The sequence below is a fragment of the Schistocerca piceifrons genome, chromosome X (assembly GCF_021461385.2).
Source record: "Schistocerca piceifrons isolate TAMUIC-IGC-003096 chromosome X, iqSchPice1.1, whole genome shotgun sequence".
Lineage (NCBI taxonomy): Eukaryota > Metazoa > Arthropoda > Insecta > Orthoptera > Acrididae > Schistocerca > Schistocerca piceifrons.
Window position 1 is genome coordinate 355484516 of NC_060149.1, and position 24115 is coordinate 355508630.

Below are 24115 nucleotides of genomic sequence, written 5' to 3' on the forward strand. Positions count from 1 at the left end.
AATTTGCATAAAATTGCACCAAAATTGGCCAAAAAATATGATTTTTTTCCTGTCAATAGTTGTAAGTATAGTCCCAAAACATCTCAGAAAATGAGAAAATATCTCATAATTATGATGTGGATTATATTCTTTAATTTAAAAAGATATGACAGCAACAGTACATCTGGAGAGAATTAACATGCTGTGCAGACTTTACAAATGCAATAAGATATTGCAAATGTTTCTGTTCAGTGACATTCTACAGCTTTTTAATTTTTGTTAATTCAGTGCAATGGTTTCTCAGCCTTCATTTTCATCCTTATAAACTTCACATTGTGCAAGAAAAAACAAATTGTGATTTAACTTTACAAAAATTATCTACAAATGTACAAAACTTGTAGTAGCTTTAAGTTGAATAGATATTAACTATGCAAAAAAGTTATTGCACAGGAGCTATGTCATTGCCTGTTGTGTAGTAGTTGTCTCTGGATTATCATAAATCATTTTTAGGTGAAATGGTGGTATGGTTACAACTATGGTTGTGAATGTTATTAAATAACCTCTTCCAATTTCAACAGATGGGATAAGGTTTTACACAGCCAGTAAACAAATGATTTTATCAAATAATCCTGCAGGAATTAATGGTGTGATCTAAGTGACATCTTTTAACACATCCCGTACGAAAATGTAACGTTCTTGGGTTTCCCACATATGGCATCGCAGACTTTTTGTCCAGTATCTCTCGACTTACATGTTAACAACGATTGCTGATGCTTTAACTAAATATAAAAGAATTGGTGAAGCCATGTCACCACTTAACAATCGATAAATATTGAGATTTGAATGAATTCTACAGAGAAGATGAATAAAAAAACCAGTTGCTTAAGGTACTATTTTATAAATTTATTATGAATTCACTTGCAGCATGCAGGTACAGACCAACTGCACAAGAAACTATGCCGAATGCCGTAGAAAAGATTTCATTGCATGCAAGTGGAAATGCAAAAACTGGATAAGTAAAAACTTTAATTCAAACTGAATAAACCAGACAGCTGATGCGAACACTGGTAACAGAATCCACATGTTTCTATACAGTGTATTATTTGTGACAATTAGAAATATGAGGCACCAGGAACATTTGTTTTGCTTTTGGAGCACATGGTTCATAGAGGATCAGTTACTCATTTTATCACTAGAGCTTTACATTTCTGCTGGGAATATGATAAATGCTGAGATTTCTTCACAAATATCAGAAATATTGGTGAAGTTATTTATGGTAGAACACCAAAGCCTTCAATACTGAGTAAAACTTTTTTCCTTCCTCAATAATTATTGCAATCATAAACAAAGGGAAGGGCTGTTTCTTGACACCAAATACAAATGGTAAGGTCTCCCTGTAAAGATGGATGTCTGATAATTTGATAGTTGTTCACGATGTAAATGCTTTGTGTATACTTTGTAGAAAGAAAAGGGTACAAAAAGATTTCACTTGACTTAATATGGAAATTAAATCTAAATATCTCTATCTGAGTGAGGACAACTGTATCTGTGGAAGACTATACAATTGTATTCTTAGCCAGCATGCATAAAAAGACACAAGAAAATAAAAGAAATAACAAAAACTTTGAGGAGGTTCAGTGATTACTCATGATAATTAGAATTTCTGCAGAGTAACAGAATACAACAAAGTGGAAGCAAACCTTGGCTGATGCAAATATTATGTTCTTAAGGGTACTGCCTGATACCTCGATAAGGTAAATAACTATTCCACTACCACGAGTGCTCCTTATACAATGAAGCCTCTGCTTGTAACAAATGATATTAATGCCTATACATTTCTTTTTCCCATCTACCACTATCATGAACAAACATGTTAGCTGTGGGTGATACTGGTGGTGGTAGTGGGGACAGTGTGTTCTACAGAGATGAAAGGGCGGCATCATATGTGATTTCACATTGCTTATCATGCTTTGTATGATGTCTTTTTCAATTCATGTACGTTAAGACATTGGTTACTCCACTGAATGGGGATAGGGGATGAATACCAATGTCATGAACCGAAGTGTATCCACTTTATCTCTAACTCTGCCAATGCTATCCTCTGCAAACAAATCATAAGAAAGGCATTTTTTCTTTTTGATTGACTTTGACAGAGTTTACACCTATTACCTCAAATTTTCATGACTGCGACATTCTTGAAGCAGCCCTTATCAGCCATTTGATATGATTTTAGAGAAACTGTGGAAGACATATATCGGGAAAGTGAAAGGGGAATTTGAATCCAGTTTAACTTAAATACACATATAGTATTTTAGACACATCTACTTTCCTCTGTGCAGTTTTAAGATCCTGTTTGAGACCCATTACTGCCAAAATGCAGTATGATATCTGAAGCATGTGTCTTGATTGAACTGTAGACTGTATGCCAGTAGAAGAAACATTAGAGAGAGGGAGATTAGATTTTTAACATCCCATCGACAATGAGGTAATTGGAAATGGAGCACAAGCTCAGATTAGAAAAGGACCAGGGAAGAAGCTGGCTGTGTCCTTCACAGAGGAACAATTCCAGCATTTGCCTTAAGTGGTTTAGGGAAATCTAGAAGGCTAGACAGGAATAGGAACCATTGTCCTCCTGAATGCGAGTCTAGTACACTAACCTCTATGCCATCTTGCTAGGAGCAATAAATGCAGGGAACATTATTTAGAATCGGGACGTCTACGTGCTTTTGCTTCAACATGTTGCTCAATTGCTGCATGCAGGTTATGGGTGTGCAACACTGTTGAATTGCCTGTACATTTGTTTCTGTGTATCTTTATCTGCCTTTGTATTGCATTTTTGAAGTATCTCTATCCCTGGCCATCCCATTTTTCAGTAAGTTGTGGGCTGGACAGCTATGGATTCCATCGAACCTGTCATTCCAGTGTCTTGATACAGGGCCAGATGCAGTAAACTTCTTAAAGAGGCATTTAAAATGGAGTTGTGTATACAAATCTCAGCGTACACATCGGTGGCACAGGTATATCAATAGTTCATCCACTTTTTAAGCTGGCTTTTTCAGTACTGAGGTATTAGTTGTCAATATGCCAGAAGCTGCAACTTTTTTTGCCCACAGAACAACAAAGATACAGGCTTCATCAATTTCATCTCTAGCTAACACAGTCACCACTCCCTCACAAACATCCAGTCACTGCACAAATTTTCTTATGTCCCACCTACAAAACATTTTCTCAACTATCGACACTATTTATTATTTATTTCTCATAGTTCACTTTGTCAATGACAACACTCAATGGACAGTTACATACAAATTTACATGTATATGAATTTTCATTATAATCTATTTTTTCCCTTTTTTTTCTATTCTGAAACTGAAGGCACAAATAGAACATTGCGAAAAACACTTCCAAGGAGTTAATATTCATCAAAATGCGGCCCTCATGCATCAATAATAAACTGATAGTAATAGTTTTTAGTCATCATATGCGTACAAGAAATCAACAACTGCAAAGACTGCTCATGAACCCTGTCACAGTTGGTCCCCTCAATAATCTGGAAACAACATCCTCTGGAGCTCCTTTTCATTTGAAGTAATAAAGAGAAACCTGGACAATCTGAATATGGAGTACAGGGAGGTTGAGGCAGTGTTGCTACATTGCACTTAGCCAGTACGACCGTTACAATTAATGACGAGTGACTGGACATTATGGCTGGAATTGTTCTTTCATCAGGCTGTGTGCCACCCATCAGAAAAAAAAGATGATAAACTTAGAATAAGGATTAGTCAAGAGAATCAGATGAAAGATAAGCATTTGCCATTCAACATCAAAATAATGCTGAAGCCTAGTAGAAAAGCATTACTTTGTGTCCTGATGCCCAGCACATTGCAGTTAGTGCCTATAAGCCTGATGTTTACAGAATGCCCATCCATTACGACATACTTTCCAATAGGTGTATGTTTCTAGCCAAAACAACACACACACACACACACACACACACACACACACACACACACACACACACACAGTTTCATGACTGTATGTGTGTCGTGTTTTAAGTGAGATGGAGGATGGCACATAAGCTATAGCTAAAAGAAGAGTGACCACTAGGTGCAATATTTTGTTGTAAGTGCAGCTACACATCACTGAAGGTTAATCTGCAGGTGCTTTGTGGTTATGTGTCTTCAATTTCATTTATTTATTTTCAGATAACAAATCAAATGAAGAGCTATTTGGTCTCTGCCCGAGTTGACAAGTTTCCAGTTAAGTAAATCCTGTCACCAATGGTACCATCATCTGCTTACAATAAAAGATTCTCAGACAGTATAAAGAAAGTTTTTCTTTGTATCCAAATACCTCACTTACTAACGCATACATTGGTCAAGAATGAATCTTTCACTCTGTAGCAGAGTGAACACTGTTTTGAAACTTCCTGATAAATTCAAACTGCGTGTTGGACCAAGCCTTGAACTCAGAAACATGCATTTTGCATGAAACGCTTTAACTGGTTAGAGCATTGCCCATGAAAGGCAAGGTTTTGGTTTGAGGCGCCAGTCTGGCACATTGCTCTAATACAACAGGAAGTCCCATGTATCTGTCTAGTTTATTCCAGATTTGATACACTGACATAATACCAATGTATTTCTTTTGGGATGAAAATTTGTTGTCAATACCGCTGAAAACACTGTTACATAACAGTTAAAAGTTTTCCTCCTTCCTCTGCTTTCTCAAATTCAGCCCCCTCCTCATAATTCATCTGTAATCCCCAACCAATCAAAAGATAGAAAAATATGTTAACTATATGCATGATATATACACTCCAGAAAAACAGCTAGAAGTGACTATGTAATGGATTTAGGTTATTTCACCACCACCACCACCACCACCACCACCACCACCAGCAGCAGAAGCAGCAGCAATTCGATCACCCGGTGATGCGGCCTACTTGAGTTGGTGTGCAACATAGCAGCCCTGCAGGTTCTTCCATTTGTGTTTATCTTGAGCTTCCTATTCCATCCAGCTGTCTTTTTTAAGTCTCTGTCCCATCTGTCCAGTGGTCTTCCCCTTTGTCTTTTTTTTTTTTTTTTAAAAAAAAAATTGGGCTCCAGTCCCAATCTGTTACTTGTTTTGACCACTTTTCTTCAAGCAATATGAATATCCCATTTCCATTTCAAGGAATTTATTCATTGCATTATGTCACTGACCTTTGTTGTCCATCTGATATCAACTGATTTCTTTCTTTCTGTCCTTTTTTTTTGTGTAGCCCAACACTGATCTTCCCACTCCTCTTTGGGCTACTACTAGTTTTTTTTTAACAATGAATCCATTCAGTGTCTATGTCTCACAGCTGCAAGTTGTTATTGGCAGTCTATATGGCCCAAAAACTGTTTTCTTCAGCTCAGGCAACATCTTAGACTTCAAAACTGAAGTGTGTCTTCCATAAGCATACTAGCCTAACTTAATACACCAAAATATTTCTAGTTATAGATCTCCTTTCAAATTTACAACTTGATACAAATAGACATATTCTGTGGTCCTTTCCAGATGCACACTTGGGTAAATAATTACAAACAAATCACTGAAAACCTAATAAATCATTTTCAGTGTGCTGCACAAACATTTTCTAAACAAACTGTAATATACAATATATAAACAGAAATCTTTACGAATGTTTACTCATTATGGTAATCACAATTACCTTGCATTTGTAGATACCCAAGTTTATTTCAGTTAAGTGCTAACAATACATTCAACTACAGACCATAACTAAAATGTAGAGGATTCAGCTGATAAAGACAACAAGAAACATTTCTGACAGTAATGTACACCAGAGATATTTAAGAGGACATGCTGAAAAGTAATGCCTCCGATTTTTTTTTTTTTGTCACTCTTAAAGATTTTTAAATAAAACAAACATTACTAACATTCTACATCCTTATTCTTTATGTCTACATATTTGCAGCCCTCTGCACTGGAGCGCTATGAATTGTAGTGTGTAACACAGCTGTGTATAATTTAACTATGCTAATGTGTGAGAAACAGAAGAGAGTTATTTGGACTGTGGAATGCAAAGAAAACATTTCAGGACCTATCTATTCTCACATTAAGCTAATACTTTTTAAACATACGTTAGCTACATTCCTCAGAATGATCCTGATATTAATACATTTTATGAGCTTGGATAGGAACTTTTTTATGGTAGCACAGCAGAAGTTCTCTCTCTTAGCTCCTTTATTGCTGCTCAAAACCTTATCTGCAAATGTCCATTCACAGAGGCATTGACACACAGTAGCAAAAAATCTCAGTGTTCTGAGCCAACACAATCTTGTAATCCCGAGTCAATTTTCACTCTGCAATGGAGTATGCACAAATATGAAACTTCCTGGCATATTAAAACTGTGTGCCAGACCGTGAATTGAATCTGAGACCCCTGCCCCTCACAGGCAAGCACTCCAACGGAGCTATCCAGGCACTACTCACTCCCCACTTTTACAGTGTCACTTCCACAATTATCTAATCGCCTGTCTTACAAACCTCACAGAATTTCTTCTGTATACATTGTGGGAATAGCACTCCAGGAAAGAAGGATAGTGGAGAAACATGGCTTAGTCACAGCCTGGGGGACGGTTTCCAGAATTAATTTTCACTATGAGTGGAGTGTGCACAGATTTGAAACTTTGCCTGGTATGCCCACATGGCTGGGTGTCCTAAGGGAAGTTATGGAGGTTCCAGCTCTGTACAGATCATACAGTAGATTGTATAAATTGGTGATGAGTACTGCATCTTAAGGAATTATTGCACACAAGAAATTTCTGGGTTGGAAGAGTTTAGACCTGTTGTAGAATCCATTACACTGGTGTCAGTTCTTCGGTGAAATCTGCCTCCCTTAGCTGAGTGGTCAGTGCATCTGACTGCCATGCAGTGGGCCAAGTTTCGATTCCCAGCCAGGATGGAGATTTTCTCCACTCTGGGACTGGGTGCTGTATTTGCCTCATCACCATTTCACAATCAATGATATGCAAGTCATCCGATGTGGTGTCAGCTGAGAAGACTTGCACCTCAGCACCTGAACTTCCCCAGGTGGCAATTCCCAGCCATCAATGCCATATGCTCATTTCATTTCTTTGGTGAATATGCTGCCCACATTTGGTAGAGTGTTGCTTGTGGCCACTCGTGTGCATGTAGGCATAAACCAACATCATGACCGTCAATTGAGCTTTCTGCATAAATGATTCAAAATGTTGATAATCATGAAGGACTGAATAGAATATGTGACTGTAAATGGTGGGTCAGTGTTTTCCTTGGGACCACATCCATTCAAACTATTGGACAGTAGACATAAAATGGGGGAGTCTGACACAGTTTTGTGTATAAATGCAAGCATAGTGAAATTGGAACTCACTGTATACATCCTTAAATAGCACCTCAGAGGGTCTGTCTAGAGATGCAGTGCAATTCTCTGTTTTTGGAACAGAGCAGGATAACAAGGGTGTTTGGGCCTCTAGTTGATCGTGATTGCACAGTTTACCAGGAGTTACAGGTGTTGTGGACTCTCAAAGGTGATACATCTGCTTCTTTAAGGAAACTGTTTAATGGATTTACATCGAAAGCTACAGTTCTTAGTCTCACTCCACTATAGTATATGAAGTCTAACAACTGAAGTATGAATGGTGATGCTGAACCACTGACAAGATATAATTAAAGTTTTATGACACCATAATAAAATAATCTGATCCACATCTCAGATGGCATTTTTTTCCTGAATACAATTAGCTTTTATTTGTTGTACATCTGGTAACCATGTCAGTCTGCTATCAAATAGTAAACCTAAAAAGTAGACTTACTCAACTAGTTGTTGGAAGGATAGCTTAACCACAGCCTGAAGGATTATTTACAGAATGAAATTTCACTCTGAGCTCAGGGTGAGCACATACAGATCTGAGACTACAAAAATATACACTGATGGAAAAAAAAATTCCCAACACAAGAATGAGTTGTGCAAGATAAACAGTCGTTGAGAGGTGTGTTTTCACCCCTGAAATATGACATCTAATCAAATTTCGTGCCAGTCGCATAAGAGTGGCACTGGTAGTGCCACTATGAGTATGCAAATCAGGTTTGCTTTAAATATATGCTATAACCGTTGTGAGCATAAATTGCTTTTGAGATAGGACACAGTGAGTTGATATTAGTCATGAAGGCCTTTAAGACGACCAAGATACCACTATCGACAGCTCAAGGATTTTTATTGTGGTCATGTAACAGGGCCACAAGAAGCTGAATGTTACTTCTGTGATATTGCAGAAAGACTTGGCAGGAATGCAGTCACTGTCTGTGCTTGCTGGCGGCTGTGGTCACAGGAAGGTATAGTCACAAGACAACCACGATCTGGGTGGCCAATGGTTGTGTGCTGCATCGGCAGCAGCAATTCAAGCAGCAGCCACCATAGTGACATTACAAAATGTTACTATCAACTGCTTAAAGAACAGGTCCAAGCCAGATGCACTGTAGTGTGCGTTCCACTGACACCAAACCAGCACTGTCTGCGACTTCAGTGGTGTCAACTGACAGCTCACTGGAAGGTGGAGTCGAGGTCTGTTGTTTTCTGATGAAAGCCAGTTCTGCCTCACTGCCAGTGATGGCTGAGTGTGTGTTAGGAGGAGGCCAGAAGAGCACCTGCAACCAACCTGTCTGCAGCCTATGGACCTATACCTGAGAGTTGTGTGTGGTCTGGAGTACAATTTCATATAACAACAGGAATGCACTTGTTATTTTATGCATCCCTAGCACTAATTTGTACATCAGTCTGGTGATTTGACGTATTGTGCTGTCATTCATGAACAGCATTTCATTTCATGGGATGCCTTCCAACAGGATAATGCTCACCCACATACCATTGTCGTAACTCAACTTGTTCTACAGAGTGTCAACAATTTGCCTTGGCCTGTTCAATCAGCAGATGCCTCCAATCGAGAATGTGTGGGGCATCATCAGATGACAACTCCATCCTAATGCACAACCAGCATGAACTGTCCCCATACTGATCAACCAGGTGCAACAGGAATGGGACTCCATTCTCTAAACTGATATCCAGCACCTGTATGAGACACTGAATGCACGTTTGCATGCTTGCATTCCAAGATTCTGGCAGTTCCACCAGTTATTAATGTACCAGAATTTCACACTTGCATTGGCTTTTCGCACACTTGTATTAACATGAGGAAGTTGCAACGTTAAACACTTAAATAATATGTTATCTAGACAAATGTTTTCCCAAAATTTCATTATTCTAAATTATTTATTTTTGGCGTTGGTTTTTTTTCCATCAGTGTATAACACAGAAGTTCACTGGTGAGAAACATTACCCTTGATTCTCAATATTGTCACGTGTGCTATGTGAAATTTGCTGAAGTTGACTTTCTCTAGTGCAATGCTGTGATGCTGTAAGATAAGCAGAAACCGTCAATGTACAATGCTACAGGCAGCAATTATGATATTGTTCATTGCTACCCCTGTAGGACCCTGCTGCCCTTGATGTGTCAACTACTAAGGGCTGTGCTCACTCAGACCTGATACAATGGAAGTGATTAGAAGTCCTCTATAAATACTGGCAGTGTGTCCCAATAGCTCAATTTATTTAATGTGGATAAAACATGATAGTACCATGTTGCATAATATGCCTTTAGAAGATCAAACAACACAGCGATAAGTTGCAGGCAATTTGCAAAAGCATCACAAATTGCAAATTCCAGGTACAGGTGTACATCAGTCGTGCACTCATCTCAGAAACCACACAGAAACTGAGATGGAAGTTTTCTGGTTTCCAAGGACTAATGCAGTCACTTAGTAAGCATTCTTCCAAACAATTCACACAGGCTGGCTGTTGAACAAATCTGAAATTACCTACATTTTGTGCATCTTTTCCTGGTTTCAAGATGGCTACTATGATGCTCTCCTCCAATAGGGAGGGAAATTCTCTTAGGCACAGTCAAACAGTCAATTAAAACACACTGATATTTTCTTTTTACTCTTATTGCTGAGGTATTTTAGCACTTGATTATGTACCTTCTTGTGTCTTGGTTAAGTGTCTGGATACAAAGCTGAATTGCTGTGAGTTCCCATTCATTAAAAGGACATTGTAAGTTTTTAGGTTCAAATGGCTCTGAGCACTATAAGTTTTTAGGTGTTGAGAGCAGAAGGATAAAGTGTTGTGTTCATTCAGGTGTCAGCAATTTGTAAAGGCACAATGGTAACTGCTGGATACAGACATTTCTGTAAAGTGTGTCTCTAGAAGTTTGGTGATATTCTTAGGGTCAGTGAAAAAGGCTCCATTTGCACAGACACAAAAGATTCCTGCTGGCAAATGCTGACTACAAAAGTGACACAGTTTATACCATACTTGAGGGTACAGTGGTACATAACCTCATAGGGAAGACATATTGCTCCAATATTCTTTTCTTAATTTTTAATTAAAAATTACATTTTCACCTGCAGTTATTAATCAAAGTTAAGTTGTTCATTGATGAGTAGTGTTTATGCTGTTGGGGCACTCTTCTATAATCTCTAATGGCCTCTACTACCTCTTCAGATTATCACTGCACAGGCTTCTGGCAGGGAGGACAAAAGGAGAAGGGAATTGTTGCGCCTCCAGTACATATGATAGTAGCACCTAATCAACTGCTTTCTCCTGGTCGATACTGAACAGCACTTCAGAGGAGAAGGTTTGCCAGACTGCTAATCTTAGAGAGAGACAAACATGGTACAAATTTGGTATTTCTTCAGTCTGGTAGTGATAATGTGGGGGTGTACTGAAGAGTAATGCCTCTGAATTTCTTTAGATGAAAACTTCAGAAGCATTTTAAATAAGACAAACTTTATTAACTTTCTACATCTATCCCTGTCTACATATTTATTTTTCAACATAGTCACCCTGACAATGAACACATTTCTCCCAATGGGAGACCAGTTTGTTGATACTGTCTGACTTTGTTGATGGAGCCACAACCTCACCTCTATTTGCACTGCTTCATCACTATCAAAGTGAAGTCCTCAAAGATGTTCTTTAAGTTTTGGAAACAGATGAAAATCTGATGAGGCCAAGTCAGGACTGAATAGAGGATGACAGATGTCAGTGAACACAAGGCATCAGACTGCTGCAGATATTGCACTGAGTGTATGTGGTCTGGCATTGTCATACTGAAGGAGAGGGTGCTCCATGTATGGACGAACTCTTTCTGCAGTTAGAAAGTCGACTTCAGCATGATGTTTCTCACACACTGACATAGTTATGTTACACACAGCCATGTTACAATTCAGAGCCTTATAGTGGCAGAGGGCTGCAAATGTGTGGACATGAAGAGTAAAGATATAGAATGTTAATAATGTTTATTTTATTTAAATAGCTTTATGAGTTTTCACATAAAAATTTCAGAGGCATTACTTTTCAGCATGTCCTCGTATAACTGGATAAAAGGAGTGGGGAGGGAGGGGATATACTTATTTGATCTGTTGTCTAGGAGGAAATCACTTTTTCAACAATGTCTTTGGCATTTATTGGAACTTTGTGCACACTTCTTTCTTCAAAAAACTGAGAATTATTTCCATCCTGGTTGCTGCATGTTATTCCACTATCATAATGTTTTATCATTTTGAAACAAATATTTATGAGAGTATGAATAATCACTACATGTGTGCAAATAACAGATTGCCAAGCATTACATGGCACTGATGTAAGTACTATGCTGGAATGGTCCTGTTGGAAGCGCCTTTCTCCTACCTTTGGTCCGATTTAACCAGCCAATTATAGGAGGGTCTACAGTTCATTGTGCTATCTGAACCATGGAGCTACTTAGCATTTTCACACATTAAATAATTGTTGCCAGAAAAGAAAGAAACAGTAAGTGACAAAAAAATTGTAGGACTGACCGGGGATTGATCCCTGGACCGTTTGACTTTAGTCTAGCACACACCAACTAATCAATGTCCATAATAAATAGAAATCACTAGGCTTCTTAACCAATTCTAATCAACTGCCAACAGCAATTTGTGAGATACAGTGCTAAACTTTCTCTTAACTTTGCAAGTAAACTCCATTTTGTTTTGTAAAAAGTGTAAAAACAATAGGTTTTGTAATTGAAAATTTCCTCAATAATATACATACATTTAAAATTACTTTTCTGGTTTGTAATGTAGTTTCCATCATTATGTATGCAAGTTATCAACCAAACTATATATGAATATTCAGGCAGCAGACCTAAGCACTGTACAGTGAGGCATGTAACTAACACACACACACACACACACACACACACACACACAAGTCTAAAAAAAGTTGAAGTACTGAGTAATGAAAACTATTATAATACTACTTTTTTCCCTCCTTCCTAAACTACAAAATGAACAACAGATAACAACCCAAAGAACACATGCCCGAAATTTCTTTATACTAAAAAAACAAAGAAAGGTCTGGCCACACCCATTTCGATACACAGAAGGTAATAAGGTGGCTTAAGTTAGGTGCTCTACTCAGCATAATCGAAAGGTACATGCGAAACATGGCATGCTGTTAAGTGCATAAGCATGCAAATCATTCACAAATAAAATTAATTAATTTGGTACTAAATATTTCAACACTTCTGAAGTTTAATACTCTAGAACTCCAAATGGGGGGGGTATGCACTATTGTACTATCTATATGTATTACTAAACTGAAGTCCACTGCTGTGATTTTCTGTTTGTATGAGGGATTTTGATACAGTTTTCAGAATTACATAGTGTCAATTTAACAAACTGTCACATGTATCGGGGCATCTGACAAATGATAAAGGGTCTGTAGGCAAATGGTTCAGTAACATTGCTTGAATGTTGTATTCTATGTACAAACAGGTAAACGAAACAGAGAAAATATCTGACTGGCAGTCTGCATTTTTAGTGGCATAGCCGAAAAATACCATGTTTGCCTGTTTGGGGCATCATGCAATCTCAATTCCTACATATTAAGAGCAGTCTGAACAGCATATATAGTTAGTTTTAGAGTTCTCTGTTCATCCTTCAAGCAGTTTGATATGCTATATTTCAGCAGGATATGCTTGTCCACATTTGGTGATTAATGTGAACGACTTCTTGAAAGACTGGCACTGCTGCCCTGTCTTGCATGTTTGATTGATATGTCATCCATCAAAGATGTTTAAAATATGGTTACTTGGCAACTCTTTCATCACAGATCTCCTTGATACTTCCTGTTCTACCATACAAACAAATCCATGCCCTATTTAATTCTATAACATGGTGTTTGGAAACTCTGACTGCATTGTAAAGGGACTTCACAACATACTGAATCATTTAAGCTGGAAGTAATGTGCAACTTTTATCCACTAATCATTTGTGTGTTGCCATACCTTATCTGTGGTACAAAGTTCATTTCAGACACATGCATTATTCTGCATGCAGTAGATTTCACAAATGTTAGTGTGTATGGTTGACAATGTTAAAAATGCTTAAGAATTTTTTTGAGTATTCAGAGTATACTTTGTTTGGACAGAAGGAAGAAGCATTAAGAGGTACGTTTCCAAACTAGTACAAAAAGAATACTGAATAAATGGTTGACTAATCACAGCACTAACAAGATACAACAAACACTAAAAATAAAGTGTTTGAGGAGAGAAGAACAGAGGGAGGCAGAGAAGAAGAGATGGAAAACGGACAAAGAGTAAATTGACAGGAGAAAGTAGTAAGAAATTTCTAGAAAAGACCAAGTTGGTAGTCTGTGCTCTAAAGAATGTTCTCACTCCTCTAATCATGAAATGGCAATTTTACGATAAGTGTCTAGGCAACACAAAAGGTGAAGCAAGTACCTAGACTACTACTTCTGTGCTGCACAGTGTGTTCTACTACAGGGCACAGTGTGTACACCCACAAGCAATTGAAATCAGTACAATCGCTGAGTTAGAAATTGATCCTGATACAATGCAAAATGAAACCATCTTGTCTTTAAGGTGACTGGGATGTTTTTAGGTCTTTTATTGACCACTGGCAAGACAACTAAATGCAGGATGCACAAAATGCAAGATATATATGTATTTGATCGAAGCCAGACCCTGGATACCTGAGCATAACAGTGGCAAGAAGAGCTATGGTGAAATGAAGCACTCACTGATTCAATAATGGATTAAAAAAAACATCACCAACCATATTATTCAGAACCACCAAATTTTTAAGGGGTAAAGAGGCCCACACTCCTTCCCTCTGGCCAACACAAGTCACAGAAGGCAGCACTGCCTTGCCTGCTGCTGCTGCTTCTTAACCACCTTCCCACTTGTTGCACAGTTCTACTACCCCCTTCATTTTAAATAAATATTACCACTTTTAGCAAGCTATTTGTTTACAACATGATACGAATGACAGGGAATGGCTCTGAGGCCAGTTACCTTTTGGTGGTGATCCATTAAAAAGAATCTTTAACACCTGAGGTTGCATCTTCTAGTGGCATGAAACCAGTCATGTCATTTTAATAAAAGTATTCTACAGCCAAAGTGGATTATTTCCTTCAAAATTTGGAAGTCTGGCTGTGGTTGCCTGCAATTTAAAATAAAAATCGTTTGTATGCCTACATTCCCTTGCAGATGACCTGTACCTTCAGCAAAACAACATGCCACACCATTGCTTCACAGTCTGCCATAATGGCTCGAAGAATACCCCAATGGCACAAGGGTGTTTCTGTGGCTTCAGGTCACATGACCTCAATCCTTTTGAGCATACACAGGATGCCACTGAGACAGACATGCACTGAACTGAGATCTAAACAATTTCCATGAGTTGGGGCAGTGTTGAATGGTCATGGATCAGAACGACTCCCAACACATTCAGTGTTTCGTGGTTGCCACATCATGATCAATTACTGCTGTCGTCAGCAGGAAGGGTTGTGCTGCATGCAATTTAAGTGGATGGATCCAATTCAAATGTTCACCTTTCTGGCAGTCATCATCATGTTTGGGTAAATACTCATTTCAGACAATACTGATCCTTCTATATACTGGTTTGGTTCTTCTAAGTTCATTTTCATCCTTTCCCTCTTTAGTTTTCCTTTCTTCTTTCGTTCTCTTCTAATTTATTTCTTGCCCATACTCTCCTGTCCACTTCCAGTTCAACAATTAACTGCACTGTATAGATTTTTCCTCATTAGTACTGTTTTTGAAATTTCTCAGCAATTAAAATATCTTGCAATGTTTTAGTGTCTTGAGGTCTTTTTCCACCTCTTGTAGATATCACTAACACACAATCTTGCATATTTTCCACTTGAAGTTTTACCTTTCTCTATCCTCTCCTCAACTCGCAATGCCAAGACTAGGCTGAAAGTTCTAATATTCATAATACTACATGCCAGTATTTCCCCTCCCACCCCCCTGCACAAAGTACAGTTTAACCTTCGGCTGACTATGTTTTTCACACACTCCCCTATTCTGCAATATATATTATTCTTCATCTTCTGCCAAGATTTCCCCATTTGAGCACATAAGATATGCAATTAATAATTTCTTGTTCCACATATTTTACTTTGTTTTTGCGACATCACACGTACAACAAAAGTAGTACCAGGTGATCTAGAAAACGTTCAAAATAATAGACATGACTACTACAATTTTCAAATTCCACAACTATGACTGAGAAACAGTGAAAAATCTACTTTCATTCTTATCACAGCTATTCCAGTAAAGTGAAGTTTCAGAGAGCAAGTAAATTTTGTAGTTACTGGTCTGGACTTAAACTACAAAGTTCTCCATCAATTTGCCTCAAGGTTTTGACTCTTATTATTATTGCACATGAAAAGCTTTGTGTATCCTTTAAAATTTAATATTCAACAAAATAGTGCCACAAATGTTCAACATTCAAACTGAGCTCCTTCCTCTGCCACAAAAAATTTGCTACATCCAAATGTATTGAAATGCTCCCAATCACCTCTACACAACTATTCAACATGTCAACAACTAGTGAAGAACTCTCTTCCTATACAAAGAAATGCTCAGTGTGCAGTATAGGTCGCAATTCTAGGAACAGGTCAAAGGCTGCCGAATTCACGTCTAAACTGGTGATTCTGCAACTTCTGACTGTATATCATAAACAATTCATGGGGACATAATTATCACAGTGGGGGCAGGTGAGTCCACACAAATTCTTGATTTTTTTTTAACATTTCTCTTGAATTTGTGCCTTATTACTTCAAATATTGTAAAAACAGCTCGGAATGAAACACAGTAAAAATCATATTGCTTGCTATCCTGTGTATTACTATCACAGTTCACAAATGTTCATGAAAATTATGATGATGTAAGAGGTAACTTCTGTCTTCTTGATGTTTTCCCTCTTTTTGTCTTTTGGAAGTTTTGTGTGTGTATTCACTGCACTGATATTTGATATAACACACAAAACAATGAAATCAATTCACCAGTAAGAATAAACTTTCCCAGGAAAGCATTAATTTCTTTGCTGAGTATGTAATAATGGCTGTGCAGTTTCTGAATTTCACTTAACTGAATATGAAAGCACATGTACCAAACAACTGTATATAACGATTTCTCCATTAGATTTTCCATGGCCTGCTATAAAAGTATAATCTAAAATTAAGTAAAAATATTCAAAATTTTAAAATTCTTTAAAAGATGAAAAAAGTGAATCAAAAGAGAACTGAAGTGTAATGAAACACAACACATAAGCTATGTTCACTTCTATTGCAAAAGCAGGAAAGATTTAAGCACGCAAATGTGATGTGATGAATGACACAGAAACACAAGGAACATCCACTTCACTTATAGGCAGGGAATAATTTTCAGATCCAATGATCAATAAGTTGAAAGGAAATTTTAAACAGATGACTATAGCGAAAAAAAAAAGATGTGGACTTCCAATTCAAAATGGCACACTGCCAAAAATAATGCTTCTGAAAAGAATTCCCCATTACCACAAAATATTTATGATCGGTAACAGTCTTATTAATATGGTTGAAATCTAGAATATCTCAACAATTTCACACTTGCCGTGAAGTATCATCCTCCTCTTTCCTGTATTCATTTTTGTGTAAACTGATAAAACGTCAACATCCTTTCTGTCCTTCCAATTGAGATCCAGCATTACATTTCCTCCTAAAATTAAAGAAAGTTTACTTTCAGACCTACAGTCAATTCTATTTTGCACTAACTGGAGAATTTATCATGTGTAACTTTTTATTCTTTTTGAATCCATTAATGAAAGTGGTTTTAAAGTCTACACCCACTGAATCTTCACAGCCAGAAAATGTTTTAGGCAATACTGCTATTGAATTCAACTGGTTCCAAAATTTCAGGCAGACACACATCACCTCCATAATAGTTACGTCTTATAGCAAGCACATTTTTCAGTTATGATAACAAAACGTGTTCCGGCACTCCATTTTGTCCCTAGTGACTTCATGAGTGTTTTCTATCTGACTTCTGCTCTTTCCATTACTTCAGCAGCTAATGTGGATTTAGGTTTTGTACAAAAATAACATCTTTAGATTTAACATTTGCCATAAACACTACATACATATGATTATAATATGTGTAAGAAACAACAGAAGTATTCACATATTGATGCCAAGTCTAATGTAGACTTACAAAATGAATAAATAAATAAATGAAGATAGAAAAGGGGAAGGAATGAATTGATATACATTATCAACTGATTTACGTATTCCCAAACAGCTGGTTGAAGTGGTGTCTGAGACATCATTGGAGAAATCAGAATCTACCAAAATAATGCCATATGGTAAAGAAAAATTTTTAAAAGGGAAAAATATATGTGTGTGTGTGTGTGTGTGGTGTGTGTGTGTGTGTGTGTGTGTGTGTGTGTTTAAATTGTTGTGCAACTGAGGCTTCTAAATTTATTTTTCAAATTAAAGGTATTTCAGAACCAACTACTTTACAGTGTTGTTCATATGTTTTACTCAAAATGCATACTCTTACAGACGATGACAAATTTTATACTTTGTGACAATATGAAACTTATTATCACCTACTCCACCACCCATTCATCCACACAACATACCCCATTCCATTTCTGTTTATCCATTCATTCAAAGCTGATTACTAAGTCTACAACTTTTGGATACTGAAAAATGTGCTCCAGCACTAACACACTGTCACTTTATGTACATACAAATATAAGCCAGACAATGTGATATCAAATTATAAAAAGCAGTGATATGTTTAGTTAGAAAAATGTAGTATGAGAAACTAATTTGCAGCAACATGCAGAGTAAGTAGGAGCCCATAACATTTTTCTTCAAAAGTTAATGTTACTTGGAAACAACTTCATATTTTAAAACACAAATTAGTAAGGAACACCTTGAAAGCCACAACTTCTAGGATCAGGTACCAAAGCTCAGTGTCTGAAAACTTTGAAATAAAGGCAGGAGTTTGTCAAGGAGATGGGTTGTCATCGATTCTGTCCAACTTGTTGCTGGATGAAATGGTCCAACAGTGAAGACAGACGAACCAAACCATGGTTACTGATGGTGTACAAATAGGGTACAAAATAAAACATAACAACACCACAGTAGATGGCTTAGTCTTTGCTGATGATATGGAATTTCTACATGAGAACAAAGATGATGCAAAATGGCACTGAAATATCTTGCTGTAGTTACAGCAGTCAGCCCTCAAGACAGTGTACAGTACGACCAGTGGTGGAGAATATGAACAGCTTCTACCATCTTGGGGAAAAAATATAACAAGTTAGTTACAGACCCATAAAAACATAACAGACAGGTGCCAAATGCTGCAGAAACTATGATATGTAGCAAAGATAACATCTGGAAAGAGAAACCTGTTTAGAAATGTCCAACTGGGACACATTATTTCAACAATTAGAAATACTGGATTATATGCAATGGAGATTACCACTTTTGGCAAGAGAGCCTGTATCCATCTGGAAAAAAGGAGGAAAGAAAGATGTCGAGAGACTTCTGAAGGGAAAAAAATTGGTGAAGATTGGATATATAGATCAAGGCAGGAACTTTATGAGTGTGTTGAACTTATTTCAAGTATGATATGTAGGAGAAGATTTGCTGGGCACATCATGAGGATGAACGAAAAAACATTTACCAACAAGAACCCGAATGCATGAAAGAAGTCAGGGGGGTCGGAGGACCAAGTCATCCATGATCCTGAATGGTCAAAACGAACCAAATAAACATAAAAATTCCGTGATCAGTGCTTTCAGTACTACGAGTTTCAAGAACCAAATAAAAGAACTTCAAATGCGCTTCTATGCAGACGCAAACAACGATTATCTGTTGGCAAAGACAGATAATGACAATTTTTCACAAAAAATACTTCATAAATACAAATTTAACTAGATAACAAAAATGCAGTATGGCCAATGAAAAACATTTTTACTGACAAAATTACACGTATAATTTCCCCACACAAGTTACATTTCTCTAGAATGATATGAACTGCTACAGTTCTTATCCTTCTGTCAGCTAAAGATGATTGATTTAAGATAACAGCAAACAAACAAAATACCTAACAATGTACTTACCTGTGACGTCTATAAAGATATTTCTAAATTTGAAAATCTTTTGTCGGAAAAAATTACTTTAAGAGAATCAGCATCTAAAAGTAGAACTGTCTATTTCTTATTTCCCTAAAATGGACTACACCACTAGAGTGCAAAGTGTGTGAAACATTCTTTCAAATAACTGATATAAATACAATCACAAAGTAAATATCAAGAAATAGAAATATCAGATTTGAGATCCTTCCCCTCCCCCTCCCTCCCCCCCCAAAAAAGGAAAGAATTACAACTGAAGATGATATATGCGTTTTTAAAAAACTGCAAGATACAATAACAGATAATCATAATTTACGTGTGGTCTTTCTCCTCACAAGGAACATAAAGAGTTAAATTTAGTTTATCGTGCTCACACACAAGCAGAATCATAATGAAGCTACTGAAGTATTACATGAGTCTGTCAATGATAAAAGTAATGTACAAATGAATATTCTAAGGGAAGTAATGCATACTAAATCTAACAATACCTGTCTTTGTTGTAGCCATTCAGAAGCTGCTCATGTAGCTTTTTCTCATACTCTTGATGTTTCCCCTGCTGCATTTCTTCTTTTGTAAAGCTCGCTTCTGGATCACCTTTAAAAGAATAGCAAGAAAAAATTTTTAATGGTCAGCAAAAGTACTTCAATTTTATTTATGACGCTGGCCAGCAGAATGACATTATAAAAGATAAATTCCCATTTCATGAAGGTGTCCAAACAAACTTGGTAATAATTACAGAGCTATGTGCAATACGCAATGAGGTGACAAAAGTCATGGGAGACGTCCGAATATCATGTTGGACCTAATTTTGCTAAGGATAGTGCAGCAACTCGGTGTGGCGTGGACTCAATAAGTTGTTAGAAGTCCCCTGCAGAAATATTAAACCATGCTGCCCCTACAGCCATCCATAAATGTGAAAGTGTTGTCAGTGCAAAATTTTGTGTACAAATTGACCTCTTGATTACGTCTCTTAAATGTCTGATGGGATTCATGTCAGGTGATCTGCGTGGCCAAATCGTTCACTCAAACTGTCCAGAACAATCTTCAAACAAATTGCAAACAACTGTGTCCTGGTGACATGACACATTGTCATCTACAAAAATTCCATTTTTGTTTGGGAACATGAAGCCCATGAATGGCTGCAAGTGGTGTCCAAGTAGCCGAACATAACCACTTCCAATCAATAACTGGTTCAGGTCTACCAGAGGACCCATTCCATTCCATGTGAACACAACTCACACCACTGTCGAGCCACCACAAGCTTGCCTAGTGCCTTGTTGGTAACTTGGGTCCATGGCTTCATGGGATCTGCACCACACTTCAACCCTGCCATCAACTCTTACCAAGCAAACTCTAAAATCATCTGACCAGGACATGGTTTTCCAGTTGTCTAGGGTCCAACCAATATGGTCACGAGCCCATGAGAGGTATTGCAGGTGATTTCGTGCTGTTAGTAAAGGCACTCGCATCTTTCATCTGCTGCCATAGCCCATTAAAGCCAAATTTTGTCACACAATTTTAAACGATACATTCGTCGCATGTCCCTCATTGATTTTTGCAGTTATTGCACGCAATGTTGCTTGTCTGTTAGCACTGACAACTCTACACAAATGCCACTGCTCTTGATTGTTAAGTGAAGGTCATCAGCCACTGTCTTGTTCGTGGTGAGAGGTAATGTCTGAAATTTGGTATTCTCGGCACATTCTTGACGCTGTGGTTCTCAGGATATTGAATACCCTAATGATTTCCAAAACGGAATGTCCCATGTGTTTAGCTCCAACTACCATTCCGCATTCAAAGTCTGTTAATTCCGTTCGTGTGGCCATACTCATGTTGGAAATATTTTCACATGGATCAACTGAGTACAAATAACTGCTCCGCCAATCCACTGCCCTCGTGTATGTGATACTATTGCCATCTGTATGAGTGCATATTGCTATCCCACGACTTTTGCCACCTCTGTGTAGTGAATAGTTTGAGGATTTTCATATAAAATTTTATTTCAGTCATCATTTACGCTCACCTCAAACTATACATTTAAACACTGAACCTGTTAAAAATATTCAGCATAGAGAAAAACCTGGTATAAAATTACAGCACACAAAATAATGTGGTACTCAATATTCTCAATGACACTTTCACTAAATTATATATGGTGTTGCAAGACCACTTAGGAGTGGAATATAAAGCTCAGAATTACACTAGGTACAGTATTTAAACAATCGAAACGCCAGGTCAGAATAATAACAACAACATAAAGAAAACACGGATTGCCATTCACCATAAGGAAAACATGTAGAGTTGCAGACAGGCACAATGAGACGACACAAATTAGCTTTCGGTTAAAACCTTCATTAGAAAAAGAAAACACACACACACACACACACACACACACACACACACACACACAGCTGCCAGAGATGGTAGTTTTGTGTGTGTGTGTGTGTGTGTGTGTGTGTGTGTGTGTGTGTCTGCAACTTTACATGTCATCTTTATGGTCAGTCACATCTATCTTTTCCTTACATTGTAGGGTTAGTACTTATTAGAGAAACGCTCAGGACATACAGGAACCAAAAGTATCCGGACACCCCCAAAAACATACTTTTTCATATTAGGTGCATTGTGCTGCCACCTACTGGCAGGTACTCTGCCTCAGTGGTCATTAGACATCGTGAGAAAGCATAATGGGATGCTCCGCGGAACTCATGGTCTTCGAACACAGTCAGGTGATTGGGTATCACTTGTGTCATACATCTGTATGCGATATTTCCACACTCCTAAACATCTCTAGGTCCACTGTTTCCGACGTGATATTGAAGTGGAAATGTGAAGGGACATGTACAGCACAAAAGTGTACAGGTCGATCTAATCTGTTGACTGACAGAGGCTGCCGACAGTTGAAGAGGGCCGTAATGTGTAATAGGCAGACATCTATCCAGACCATCACACAGGAATTACAAACTGCATCAGGTTCCACTGCAAGTACTATGACGGTTAGGTGGGAGGTGAGAAAATTTGGATTTCATGGTCAAGCGGCTGCTCATAAGCCACACATCACACCAGTAAATGGCAAATGATGCCTATCTTGGTGTAAGGAGCGTAAACGATTAAACAGTGGAAAAACATTGTGTGCAGTGACGGATCACGGTACACAATGTGGCGAACCAATGGCAGGGTGTACGTATGGCGAATGCCCAGTTAAAGTCGTCTGCCAGCATGTGTAGAGCCAACAGTAAAATTCGGAAGCGCTGATGTTAGGGTATGGTCGAGTTTTTCAAGGAGGGGGCTTGCACCCCTTGTTGTGTGTGACACCATCACAGCAGAGGCTTACATTGATGTTTTAAGCACCTTCTTGCTTCCCACTGTTGAAGAGCAATTCAGGGATGGCGATTGCATCTTTCAACATGATCGAGCACCTGTTCATAATGCACGGCCTGTGGCCAAGTGGTTACACGACCATCACATCCCTGTAATATACTGGGCCTGCACAGAGTCCTGATGTGAATCCTCCTGAACACCTTTGGAATGCAGACTATGTGCCAGGCCTCACCGACTGACATCGATGCCTCTCCTCAGTGCAGCATTCCACTAAGACTGGGCTGCCATTCTCCAAGAAACCTTCCAGCACCTGACTGAACATATTCCTGTGAGAGTGAGTGGGTCAACACCATATTGAATTCCAGCATTACTGATGGAGGGTGCCAGAAACTTAAGTCATTTTCAGCCAGGTGTCAGGATACTTTTGATCACAGTGTATGTGCATGTGAGGCAGGTTCTTATTAAAACAAATTTTATTTTTCTGGTTGATCTAGCAAGCAAAATGTTGAAACCACTGACTTTTTAAGCTGTTGGGGATGTCTTTCATAAATGGTCTTTTTTAAAATTATTTCTTTACATTGTGTATCACAATTAACTTGCTCACACTTCTGTTGTTTATCAAAATACAGATCCTGTCAGGTTAAACTAAACTGTGTGATAAATTTCGTCAACAACCATGGTTCAGCTTATTATATAGATGATAAGTTCATTAGTGATGGAGCACGAGCTTAGATTGGAAAAGAAAGGGCAGTGGAACTGGCTGTCTCTTTTTCAAATGAACTCTTCTGGCATTCCACATGAATGATACACAGCAACATAAAACCTACATCTGGTTGGCCTCACAAGGAATTTGAAACCTATTGGTCACAAAATGTTAGTCCAGTGCCCAAATCACTTTGTCACCACACTTTATAGTTTCAAGAGTTATTTGAAGAAATTATGCAACCACAGGGTGTATATGTACTGGGACAAAGCGCATAAATTCCTTTAGAAAAAAATTCTTTTGGTAGTCCGTGCAACCACTCACACATCGCTTGGCATACCTCTTCATCAGAATGGAACTTCTTTCCTCCCATTGCATCTCTGAGTCGTCCAAACATATGGAAATCACTTGGGGCAAGGTCTGGGTTGCTCGCTCCCTTTGTTTCCGGTTGGTGGAAGTGAACCCAGACTTCGTTCCCAGTAACGATTCTTGCAAGGAAGCCATCACTTCTCATTCAAAGTGCCAAAGAAGTTCTTCACAAGCACCAACATG

At 38.0% G+C, this 24115-nt stretch overlaps 1 protein-coding gene across 1 annotated transcript in view; it reads right to left on the bottom strand.

Moving 5' to 3' along the window:
- LOC124722352 (probable WRKY transcription factor protein 1) overlaps nucleotides 1-24115 on the bottom strand; it is a 189420-nt gene that overhangs the window by 116188 nt on the left and 49117 nt on the right. The window contains exon 6 of the mRNA XM_047247525.1: nucleotides 20031-20136. Coding sequence (XP_047103481.1) covers nucleotides 20031-20136 — 106 coding nt within the window. The remainder of the gene's footprint in view (nucleotides 1-20030; nucleotides 20137-24115) is intronic.